Raw genomic sequence first — 12964 nt, forward strand, 5'->3', positions numbered from 1 at the left:
TTTCAGATTAACTGCTCAAACGAGGCAGGTTTGCACAAAGCTTCCGGTTTATTCACATTCTTTATTGAGGCACGCCGAGACTAGCAGCGGAGAACTTCGCAAAAGGCTAAGCGTTGGTCTCGGCAGACAGACAGCAGTCCACGTATAAACGGCCTTGGTAGAACCGAAAGCTTGAACTCTAACCTTGACCTCGTGAAGAAAACATGGCTTCTTCGGGTAAGACTCCACGTGTTGTTGATTACATTATAGTTTTTTTCTAGCAGCTTTTGTATTGCAGACGTAGATATGAAATAAACATCAGTATCATTGCAAAATAAATGGTCCTGGACGTCAAACGACAAAATTAGAAGCGTGCCGACGATAGTGTCGCTCGCTCCCCTGTGACAAAAACAAATACACTGCTTCACGTACGATTGCAGTTTACGCGAAACGCACAAATACCGAAAATTTAGTTACTGTTTAAATCAGTCTGAATACACCTATGATATGAAGGTGGGAATGCACTTAACAGCACAGCGGTATTAAGTTTTAGGACAAGTTTCATACTCAAAGATTCCGCACAAAGGTGATTTAAACCCGTATTTTTTTAATACATTATTTTATATTTATTTTTAGCGGTGGGACCTGTTGAATATACTGGATATGGGTTGATTAAAGACACCTTGTTTTTTTGCACCAATTCCCTATTAATTTCAAGGGTGCCCTGTTTATTTTGAGTGTGAAGTTAACTGAATCTTTATGGTTATATGCTATATAGACAATATGTTAAGTATGTATTTTAGAAATCCTTCTTGTCTTATGTTTGCTTTTGGAGCGACATTTTAAATTCATATGTTGACATTGTCATCATAGTATTGTCACACATTGTGTCTAGTGTGCAGCTTTGTCATAAAAAAAAAACTTGACAGATTTTACTTTGTTGGTTTTATTTCGTAGCTTGTTAACTTTTAACAGATGAAACACTGGAGCTTGATATGCCTCCTCTAGAGGATGGTGAGCCCATGAACACTCAGGATGTTGATTGGGAAGATGATGACGAAGATGACCAGGATGATGATTGTGATGGGGAAGATTTGACAAAAGGGCCAGTCAAATGTTTGTTCTGCAGCAACATCATGGAATCAGCAGAGGATGTTTTCTTTCACTGCCAGAAGCTGCACAACTTCAATCTGTTTACAATTTGCCAACACTGGCAGCTGGACTGCATAGGCTATATCAAACTCATAAATTTTATCCGCTCTAAGGTAAGCTACATTTTCTGAGATACCTTGCACCATGAGCAATACAAACATATTATTGCACATGTTACTGTGTCAGTAGAGAAGAGTGATAGTGTTGGAGGGATGGGGGATAATAGAAGCAATAACTTTTGAATTTTTAATGTTTTGTTATTTATTTTTGAAGACACCATCTGCTGACTTTTTGAACCAACTTCAGCCTGGCATCAAGCCACCATGGGAGAATGATATGTACATGAAACCTGTTGATCCAGATGATCTTCTTCTTCAGTATGGTGAGTCGTTTCTGTTAGGTACAGCAGTCAATTTTTATATTGTTCTATTTTCACATTCTGATTGGATTAGGGACACCATAAAATTGGCAATAAAGTAACTTCCAAGATCTGCATTCTGTTTTCATAACATGATCTCATTCATATTTATAAAAATTCTTTTTGCATTGCCTTGATGCTATGACTTAGATATACTATTTGGATACAATCCAATCTTTTGTTTAGTTTGATTAATTTTTGTTGTTGTTCTTTTTTATCTAGACATAGAATCTGAAGATGTTGGACATCAGAATGTTGCACAACAACCAGAATCTTTTTCTGGCACACTTTCCTGTACATCAGCAAGTACAACAGAAGAACTGAGCTTGCAAGCACAAGCAGTTATAGATGAACTTATACAGAGACTTCGTGCTTCAGAAACCAGAGTAGTACAAGCAGAAGCAGAGTTGCAACGGTTGCTGTGTGATAAAGAGTTAATCATTGAACATTCCAGTAAGCTCTTTTACTAGCTGAAGTTTGTGAAAGCTTTGAGACATAGAAGTTATGTTCATGTGATCAAATCTAAATTTGTGAAAAATGCTGTCCCCAGATGTTGTTGATTGTAGATTCTTTCTTAAGAGGAGTCACAGATGTTTCAGGAGGTTTATAATCCCTCACACAGATGGAGTGAAGAGAGCAAGAGAGAGATCATCCGAGATCTGCATTCTGTTTTGATAACATGATCTCATTTGGATATACTATTTGGATACAACCTAATCTTTTGTTTGGTTTATTTAATTTTTTTTTTTTGGTGGTTCTTTTTTATCTAGACAGAGAATCTGAAGATATTGGACATCAGAATGTTGCACAGCAACCGGAATCTTTTTCTGGCACCCATTCCTGTACATCAGCAAGTACAACAGAAGAACTGAGCTTGCGTGCACAAGCAGTTACAGATGAACTCATACAGAGACTTCATGCTTCAGAAACCAGAGCAGTACAAGCAGAAACCAGAGCAGTACAAGCAGAAGCAGAGCTGCAACGGTTGTTGTGTGATGTAGAGCATTTAAGGTATAACGTGTGTGTGTGTGTGTGCGCTTACATGCTTTCATAAAGGTGTGTGCAGATTTATGGTGATACTGATGAGACGGCAGACTTGAGTAACAGGTTAATTAGATGATATATTTTATCACCCAATCCCTATCCAAAATGCACCCCTTTAAGTGATTCTGTTTTATGTGTTGTGACTTTAAGGCATGGTGTTAAAGAGGTCCATGCCTGTAAATGAAGCATGTGGTCATAGCTGGTCTTCATCAAAAAAAAGTATTGAGTGGGTAAGAAAAACAGCTAAATAGCTCTCAGACTAGTATATAATGTCTCAAACCAAACTCTAGCACTTACTGGTACAAATTTATATTTTGAGCAAACAGCAATCTGTGGCATTATTTTATGATTCGGGGTGATTTTGTTTGATATATCAGCAGTTATCAATGATTCTCACTTTATGAATCATCTACCGATCAAAAGATAAAATACTTTTTTTAAGTTGGTTTATTATTTTCAGATTTTTTTAGGTGGGAATATAAAACAAAACACAGATCACATCTGAATTTTCTCCACTTGGGTGAGTCTGCACCAAGATTGGTCGTTAGAGAAATAACAGGGAGTCATTTCATATTGTGTTCTGCAGGGCTGTGGCTAGAGACCTGGTGTTGTCCGGATCAGGGGGAGCTGGGGATGCAGAAAGGGATGAAGGCAAAACACAGCTTGGAGCCATTGAGCAACTGACAGTGGATGAAGATGATGCATACTTTTCATCGTATGCTCGTATCAGCATACACACAGAAATGCTTGAGGTAGATATTGTTCTGCAAGTTATGCCTGTCTCGGTTTCATCTAAATCTTCCTCAGTCAGTTTGAGCTTTTATATGCGAGAAATTGATTCTTAAGGAAGAACCATTGACCCTTTTTTCAGGAATTAAGTTTGCTGTAAACTACTTCTCTTCAACAACTAAATTAAGCATCCAGTGGTGTGTTTTGTTGCACTTGAAAGAATTTGAAAAACAATTGGTCTCGTACTATGCTATGGATGGGAAATTGTTGATTTTTTATTTTTTACTTTTGTGCCATCCGTGCATAAACTGAATGCATTTTTCTGTTAATGATGTAAGTAAAGAGACAAGGACCTGTTATGGGTGTTAAGGAAGTGAAAAAAGTAGCTGGTACAAAGGAAACTTTGAGTTCTCAAAAGAAACAGAAATTGAACTTGACAGTGCTATGTCAGTGCATTGCTTAGCCTAAAATTCTTGCTTATTGTAACTGACAAACTCTTTCAATCAGTTGTGAAAACATTTACCTGCAGACCTAGTTTGAAAAAAGAAAATGTTAAACTGATTTTGCCTGCTGTCTGTCTCAAATTATCACTTAACTCTTCTTTTAGTTTACAGACATTTACACAATTTGACCAGATTTTGTTTTTAATATGCTAGTACCTTATGCTGCCATTTGTCTTTTTCTGGCAGGACAAAGTGAGAACAGAGAGTTACAGAGACTTCATGCTAAAGAATTCAGACATATTGAAAGACAAAGTAGTTTTAGATGTAGGATGCGGAACTGGCATTCTGTCTATGTTTGCTGTCAAAGCAGGTGCACGTCATGTGATTGGTGTGGACCAATCAGAAATCATATATCAAGCTATGGATATTGCAAGGTAACGTATTTGTGATTTGTTTTAAACAAAAAGCTGAATAATGCTAAGTCACATTGTACATGTACATTGTTTTCTTTTTACCAGCTATCCTGCTTGTTATTACTTTGCTTAATAAGTCTTGGAGTCTATCTTTTCCTCTATCCACAGGGAAATACTTTATTTACAGTCAGGCCCTACATAATGGCATTTCTGTCAATAATGGTACACGTATATGATTGTGATTACATATGATTATGATGGAGCTAAAAAAGATTCCTGTTGTAGCGGATGCAGCATTGTAGTATGATACATTTCTCGTGTTTGTGATTATGCTGGTGTAGAAATCCTCCTGTCAAAGAAAAGTTTAGTATATGTATATACTATTATGTACATGCATAATACTTGGCAATGATAATAAACACTGCTGTTTGTGTAAGCATGATCTATGATGTTTGCATAACAATGAAGGTACATAGGGAGGCATGTCTCAGAATGTACCTCTGCCATTAAGTGATGCATGACTATAGAATTAAGTGTTTCTCTTGTCTTTAAGGGAGAACGGCTTACAAGACAAAATAACATTTCTGAAAGGAAGGCTTGAAGATATCACACTTCCTGTAGAATTTGAGAAGGTATATAAGTGTGTTTTTAATTCCATAAAGCAGTTAATAGATCTTTAGTGTTCTAAAAACATTTGAAGCTTTTCTTCAGCTTACATGGAAGTCAGTAAGAGAACTCTCCATACTCACCATTTGCAGTGGTTATTAAGACAGAAAGAGGGTTGGGGTCCACCTTCCTCATCCCATTCTTAATACAGTAACCCCTTACAGTCCATTGCATTTGCAGCTAGATGACCATTCTGTCAGCTGTGTTTGCTGGTACTACTTTCAGTGCTGTCATAGTTGTGTTTCTTCTTTGCTTTTTCTGATTGCTGACCTTGACATTAGTGTACTTGAGCAAACGAAGTATTTTGATTGGTTTTACAGGTGGATATTATTGTGTCTGAGTGGATGGGCTATTTTCTGCTTTTTGAGTCCATGTTGGATACTGTTTTGGTTGCCAGGGATCGTTTTCTGAAACCAGGGGGTTGTGGTAAGTCAGTTCATACTATGTTGTGAGAAAAGGGTTGCAAAGTGATGCTGCTAGCCATTGTTGACCTATTGTTGTGCAATTTCTTATTTTTACAAGGACAGTTCTCTGTTTTGCCCTAAAGATTTGCTGGGTTTGGTGTACACACTTTTCATCAATTAAGATGGTTTAATTTTTTTTGCCCCCGCTTCTAGTGTCCATCTGTTTGCAAAGTGAAGTCCTAGACCATTACTAAATACATTTGACATAAAATGCCTAAACAATGGCGATTATTGTATGCAGTGTACCCAGACAAGTGCACATTGTCACTGGTGGGCATTGATGATCAAGAGATGCACCAGAGACGTCTTGGGCGTTGGAATGACGTTTATGGATTCCGTATGACCTGCTTGAAGACTAAGGTCTACTGTGAAGCAGACGTAGAAGTTGTTTCAAGCAGCAAGTTGTTAACAGACCCCTGCTGCATCAAAGTGAGTCAGGTGTTGGTGTATAGTTCTTATGTTAGCATAGTCACAGGCTAATGCAATACAGCAGAAGTGAAGATTCTTTTTGGGGGTAACTGTGTCCAGATATTTAGATTTGTGGGTTAGTGTGTGTGTTACCTCATTGTTTTGAGTAAAGAAAGCCAACAGGCGCTCATAGAACTTCACCTTCTACAACCTTTAAACAGTCTTTACGTGCTTTGCCAAAATAGGCAAGATCTTTATGGAATCAATTGGCAAACATGACTTTACATGATGAAATCACAAATGTAATTAAAAACTGTGTTATGGTATATATATTTTTTGTTTTATTTTTTTCACCTCCAAAGGGGATCGATGTTAACACCTGTTCACTAGATGACCTGCAGTTCAGTGCCAGTTTTTCTCTTGAATGTCATCGTGAAGGACAGATGACAGCAGTTATTGGTTATTTTGACATTGGTTTTGAATCAGAATGCAGCCAGAAGGTAAAACTATTCTTAACTTTCATCTCTTATAGTCTAGAATAGCATTCCTTTTTTTTCTCACTAGTATTTCTGCTGTGTATGTAGAGAGCTTAGAGCTGGATTCTTAGTGAATCTGGAGCGAGTTACCACCCCACAAACTCTGCCCCCTACACACACTTTTTTCCCACAGTCTATTAGATGTTGTAAGATTGTTCATTTTTATATCATAGTTAAGACTTCTAAATCTGCATATGTCAGTTTTGCAAAGAACATGAAAAATTTGTTGAAGCTTGGGCTGGATGTAGCTTGAGGAGAATGAAGAACATGTTTATTAGGAATCCCTTTGCTAGTTTGGGCGACTTTTAGTTCAGTTATTTCTTTTACAGATACATTTTAGCACAGGGCCAGCCAGTACTCCAACACACTGGAAACAGACTATTTTTCTCTTACCCCAGCCACTGCCTGTGACAAAAGGTTTGTTGTCTTTGTATTTGAACTGTCATCGTTTTTACATCTCATGCCTTCATAGAGATATTTTCATTCAGAATTGCCAAGCAAGTTAGGTGTGCTTACTGTTTTAGGGTGCCCACTTCAGACTTATCACATTTCTTATGCATGTGTAACATTCTAAATTTTCAAGTTAAGGTAGGAAAGTACAGTCTTTATTTATAAATTGTGTTCATATCTTGGTATAAATTCATGTTCATGAAGCACCGTTGTCAGTCTGGGTTGAGTAAATCTGCTGTTTCCAGATGGTGACAAAGACCCCATGTACAGGCCTCAGGGAAGGCCTGCCCAAATTATTTTACCAGTCAATATTTTAGTGCATAGAGCCGTTTTCAGTAACTTTTTATGTAGGTTAAATATCATGATTAGTTTCGTTTCACATTATTATTGAATTCACAGTATGAGAGTTGCAGACACCATAGAGTAGGGGTTCTCAAAGTGTGGTACTTGTGGGCCGCTTACAAATCAGGTGGTCCACGTGATGTTTAAATCACCAGATATGTTAATTAGTCCAGTATCGATTTCACATTAGTTTTAATTTTATCAATGCCCATCTGCTTGTTTCCCATAAAGCGCTTGACTACCAAGTCTCGATGTCACAGCGCGAGCATTGCATCATTTAACTGCGTCATCTGTTACCCTTAGTAACACAGTGCACCTCCGTATTTTTACTTTTTATGTGTACTTTGCAAAATGTGTAATTTGTGTAAACATTATTACTATAATACTGTCAGAAAAGTACATTTAGTTTTGAATTGTAATGAAACAAAGGCGGCAATTTAAATTTCAAATTCATGGTACAGAGTATTTTTTACTTCAGTAAAGTGGTCCCTAGTCTGAAGTACTTTGAGAACCACTGTCATAGAGAACAAGAAAGAATAAATGCAAGTCCTGGGTGACATTGAGATTGGGTAAAACCAACACAGCAGACTGCATTTTGTACTTGGTTAAATCCTCAGAGTTCTATCACGAACTTGTATTCATAGACTGTTTGCAGACGATTTATTTCCAGTTTACTACTAGTACAAGGCTGGTGTATACTAAGCTTCCGGTTTAGTCACATTCATTGTTTAGTCTTGCTGAGACTAACAGCGGAGAACTTCGAAAAGGGCTAAGCGGTGGTCTTCGCAGACAGCAGTCCACCTCTACACGTCCGTGGTTCTATTCGTTGCTTTTTGTCTTCAGGGCAGTCTTTCATATAACTATCTTTTAACAGTATACTGAATTGTTTTCCTATTATCTACCGCAACACTTCCTGTGTTGCTTCACCATGAGACTGTGTCTAACTCCCAAACACTTCTGTGTTTTGCATTGGTGACTAAACATTCTGCTCTTTATTTTGCTGCCAGGAACAAAAGTGGAGGGCTCCATACGTCTAAAGAAAAATCGCCGGGATCCACGTAGTCTTGTGATTCTTCTTACACTCAATGGCAAGGCTAGAGAATACTTCATGGAGTGACTTTTTTAAAGAATGAACTTTGATGATGTGCATCTAAATATTTACCCTCTAAATTAATGTCTCGACTGTATGTAATAATAAACAATTTTGCCTGTACTTTTTGACTATTATTGGTTATTTTAAGACTTTTAATGTGATCACCCTTTTAATAAGCTGCAGTTTTGGGTACATTATCTAATTTTTTTTTAATTTCTTGAGCAGGAGAAAACTATCTTATTTTAAGTAATGTTTGGGAAAGGAGCTTGTTGGAAACATGGAAGAACTATTCACTACACCTTCTAATTATTGAAGCAAGGTGCACAGATATACAGGCTTATTCTGACAGAGGGAGAATGCATATTGACATTCATAAATTCAGGTAAGCAGATGTATTAATGATCTAGCAATATTGTAGCTGTATTGATGTTTGAAACATACCATAATGCACCCCAAAGTCAGATGATTCTTAGAAGTTTAATAGTCCGTTTTAAGAAAAGACTTTTTACAATGTTTCTATTGTATGTATACATTTATAGTTTCAGCATCAAGACTGAAAAAGCATCAAAAGTACATGTTTTTAAAAAAGAAAACAGCCAATGCACAGATATACCTCTCTCACCAATGACCACTTCCCTCCTGCAAGTCCCACTACTTTGCAAGTGCATCAAGGCACAGTGTAATTGGCATTTTAAAATATCTGCTCAAATGAGTGAGAAAAGGTGGCAAGACCTACAACTAAGGATAGAGCATACAGAGATCTTGTACATCAAAAACGTCATAGTAACAGAATAGTGAATGAGACACCCACCATACAATACTTTTCACATAATACGCTTCATTTTCCATACACCACGTTCCATCATTTTCCATGAAGTCCTTTTCAAGATGATAAAGATCTGAAGAAATGAAGGAAGAAAAGGTGTGGTTTTTTTTTGTTTTGTTTTTTTAAAAATCAATGCCAGTCTTGTAAAACCAGAGATCCCACAATGAGACAATTACCAAAATTGGTTTCAGTTAATGGTCGTTTACATATATACAGAGTAATTAGAAGGAAACGAGCAGTTTCTCTGTTCATAATACCCATTAGGAATCTGGAGTCCACTGCATGATGGGAAGAAATGTCGCCTCGCAGACTAAGGAAGGTGACACCTGCAGGGCAGGCCCATGGATAGGCGGCACATTTGTCAGTGTTAAGCTCTCAAAGATGGCATGAAAGAATGCATTGCAAAGGTCACAATAGGGAGCAAATATTGGCATTCAAAGTTGTCAATTTGCGTGGTCCTGATTTGCAGGGGTTTCAGACTTTACTATATCTGTACAGTCTTTTACTGGGGTAACCAGGCTACCTCCTTATCAGTGTGTTTGCAGGATTAAATGAAAGATATAAACAGTTAACAGGATTACAACATTTTGAAGCTTGTATAGTTACTACTCACGGAGATGGGGGGGGGGGGGTAATAGGTGTTTTACGCCTAGCCAGCAATTAAGGCTACATCACAACAAAGCAGTCAGCCCCGTTAACAGATGCCAAATGCAGAATTACTTATGGAATTCCATTCAAAACCATATGCATTTCAAAGGATTATCTGTTATGTTTCAGTCTTCACTGCTTAAAATTACAATTAGCCTGACAACCATGATGCTGTGTGGAAAAGCTATTCTGCTGCATAATTCAAACTTCCAGATTAATTTTAAAACTATGCAACATACACAAACTTAAACAGCAAGGCACAGAAAATGCAAAAGCTTAAGTATTCTGCTACCCAACACGAATTTTTCCTCTTGTGGAAAAACAGCTCAATTCACTCGCACCTTGACGCTCAAAACATTTTATCTCATTGGTAAATCAAGTTGCCTAACATTCTTCAGTCAAGCTTCTCCACAAGCCAAGCACACTTGGTGCATTGCAAAAGATGGACAAACTTTTGTGATGTCATAGAAATGTAGTGAACTTTAAAACTAGACAATATGTGGGGCTGGCCACACACTCTCCAAACACTTTTCCACGGTTTACAAATGGGAAGCATTCATGAACTTAAGCACGCAGAGAGGTTGTCAGGCAGGTGGAAATTTATAAAGTGGCAGTCAATGTAACAGAGTCATGGTTATCTTTGTGACTGCCAAACAGCATCAAACTTTTGCTGGTTCTTTTTCTTCTCCATAATCTTTCTATAGGCTAATCATTTGCTAATGATTGAGACTGCCAAGTGCAAGCTCAGCTTTCTATATTTTATGACAGAATTCTTAAAGAAGTCCCAACTTCATGCAGTTCAGAGTAGCTATCATAATATTACAGTCCTTTAGCTGCATTCATTGGAACAATAAATGACATCTACCTCACTTTTAGTGCTCGGCCAACATGGTCTAGCTACTTTATGGCAAACTACCAAGGCAATTAAGAGTAGATTTTACAAGTCCTCAACTGTATACAGTGTGTGTTATAGGGATTTAAGTGACGAGAAGAGGCATATATTTGTTGAAAGTTTGTTTTTTTTTTTTGGTACTCTGATTTCACCCATTAGCAGGTATGCTGCTTTTATCAGTAAAGGAAATTTTGCAGTTGACAAAAACAAGTGTTTTCCCATGGGCTTTCTAGTCAAATGTGCCAACACATTACATCCTATGTATATATAAATGGAATATACAAGTACAATAAAAATGAAATTAGTATTTACACCGACCCTCTTTTGATCCTTCAGCAAGAAATGCAGAAAAGGGGAAAAAAAGGATTATTACAAATACCCATGCAAAAGTTCATTTCATCATCCTGGGCACAGAGATATGTAATCACTGTGACATATTGCATGTTATATATCTTGCACAGCAATGAAGGCGCCAGCTAGTTTGCCTGTATATGTATATATGGCAAATCTCATGGCTTAGGATATAATCACTGGAGATTTCAAAAGAAAATGTGAGACCACGTGCAAGATTACTTTCCTGAAACATAGTTAATAAAGGAATCTGTCCAAAAATAAATACTCCCCTAGGGAATTTTAGGAATACACAAACTGTACAATAATTTCCCAGCAGAATAAATGATGTTTACACAAAGATCACCATAGCCAAGCAAGAGCTTTCAAAAAAATTCTTTTAACATAAAACAGGGGGACAGACCAACCTTATGATAAAGAATTACTCTGAACAGATTTTGCAGTTAAGCATTTCTGAAATTCAGAGAAGGAATGGAAATAAAGATAATGAATATATGCCATAATTTATTTTGTACATGTATAAGTATTTAGTTTACATAAAAGAAGAGCGTGTATTTATAAAGAAAAAATCTATTTTATGATCAGGATTTTATGTGCAAATTTTTAAAAAATCCAGGAAGGGTAAATCTTAAACTGTGCACAGTACTGTAAATAACCTCCCCTCTATACACCTACATGAACCTGAAAATGTTCCCTAAAATAACCAGTGTTATAGGTAAAAATGATAGCTCTTCTAGAGCAATAAAGTTTGCATGGAGCAGACAAACTGATGACACTGAAAGCTAGGAAAAAAGCCACTGACAATAGCACAGCAAAGCTTGTGTTTTCCAATTACTAAAGAAGATTTACAGAACATCATTTTAAGTAGCAATGAAGGGGTTCTTGACACCAAGATGTTGATGGATTTCAGAAGTCAGTAGCCATCAGGAGTGAATTTCTGAACAAGGATTTATTCATAAAACATGGTTAGTGACATGCTGTTTTGCTGCTGTAATGCTGAATTCAGCTTTCAAATTTCACAATGATCATGTTCTCTTTCTTTTCAGTGAATCAAATATTTTAGAGAATGGAATATTTACTCTCATCTTCTCCTGTCTTGCTGCTTATCACATTCTTAAAATTAATCAGATGATTTATTTCCATATCCAACATCCTAGCGAAAATAAGATAAGTAAAATGATGTTCTAACAAAATGAGGATTCAAAAGATAATTAGGAAGTGTGTACAACTGGCATGCTGTGCACACTACAACTTATGAAAATGTGTATGGCAATGCCTCACAGATCTCAAAGTATGCTGACATTAAGAATAGGTTTAAGCAAGACCATGCTAAATCATGCAAACAGCCGAATGGGATGCTGAAGCAACTAAGGATGTGGGGTGTTAAAAAGTAAAGAGTAGGAGATTGGTTCTTCAGATTTATTATTATGGTCTACTGCCCATTCTGGTATAAGATTGTGACAAGGTAGCAAGAAAACAACAGTGACAAAACTGGATTTTTTCCACACAAAAGATTTCTTCGGGTGAAGATTCTGATAATTATTCCACCAGTTGGAAAGGCAGAAACTACAAACATCAGTCGAAACACTACTATCCCCAATGACGCAAACAGTTTGACTGTGAGACTAGTCTCAAATGATGTCTGTACAATCTGTCCAACGCTCAACCGGACAGTCAGCAAAAGTAAATTAGCTGCACGTTCACCGTGCCAACAAAGGCTCTAGGTTCGTCAGGCTCACTAATCTTCAGGCAATGATTTTAGTGCTTACAGCAGCCAAATTTCTCATGGATTTCAAAAGAATAAGCCCTAGGATTAGTTATCACTTTTGAAGCTTTAACGGCCAACTTTAACACATGTCTCTTGTGAATACCCCATCATTTACAACATTATCATTGGCCTGAGACTATGCACAAGTCCCTTCATTTGAAAAGTAGACAAGAAAGATGAATGGCCTTACTGCATGCTGCGTGTCAGAACAATACTTCATGGAGCAGGTACTTGTGAGGTATCTGCTCTGCATTCTATGTAAATATTGAAAAGTATAATAAATGCATAAACATTGCAAAAACAAATGATCTAGCACAGTATGCTTTAGTACGACATGCAACA

The 12964-nt window shown here is 37.1% G+C and overlaps 1 protein-coding gene across 1 annotated transcript; it reads left to right on the forward strand.

Moving 5' to 3' along the window:
• The first annotated feature begins 63 nt into the window (after positions 1–63).
• Positions 64–8257, forward strand: LOC112566431 (protein arginine N-methyltransferase 3-like). Its single transcript, XM_025242633.1, has 13 exons — positions 64–216; positions 955–1244; positions 1405–1513; positions 1772–2002; positions 2320–2560; positions 3180–3345; positions 4012–4199; positions 4732–4810; positions 5165–5270; positions 5550–5737; positions 6079–6216; positions 6582–6669; positions 8052–8257. Exons 1-13 carry the CDS (start codon positions 204–206, stop codon positions 8159–8161), a joined length of 1947 nt encoding a protein of 648 aa, XP_025098418.1. The 5' UTR covers positions 64–203; the 3' UTR covers positions 8162–8257.
• Positions 8258–12964: the final 4707 nt, after the last annotated feature.

Source organism: Pomacea canaliculata, linkage group LG6 (assembly GCF_003073045.1).
Source record: "Pomacea canaliculata isolate SZHN2017 linkage group LG6, ASM307304v1, whole genome shotgun sequence".
In the NCBI taxonomy this organism is placed as follows: Eukaryota; Metazoa; Mollusca; class Gastropoda; order Architaenioglossa; family Ampullariidae; genus Pomacea; species Pomacea canaliculata.

Excerpts from the sequence above, each read along its gene's own strand:
- LOC112566431 (XM_025242633.1), top strand. Across the intron at positions 1,514-1,771 it reads TGATCTTCTTCTTCAGTATG|ACATAGAATCTGAAGATGTT; the intron begins GTGAGTCGTTTC and ends TTTTTTATCTAG. Across the intron at positions 6,217-6,581 it reads AATCAGAATGCAGCCAGAAG|ATACATTTTAGCACAGGGCC; the intron begins GTAAAACTATTC and ends TTTCTTTTACAG.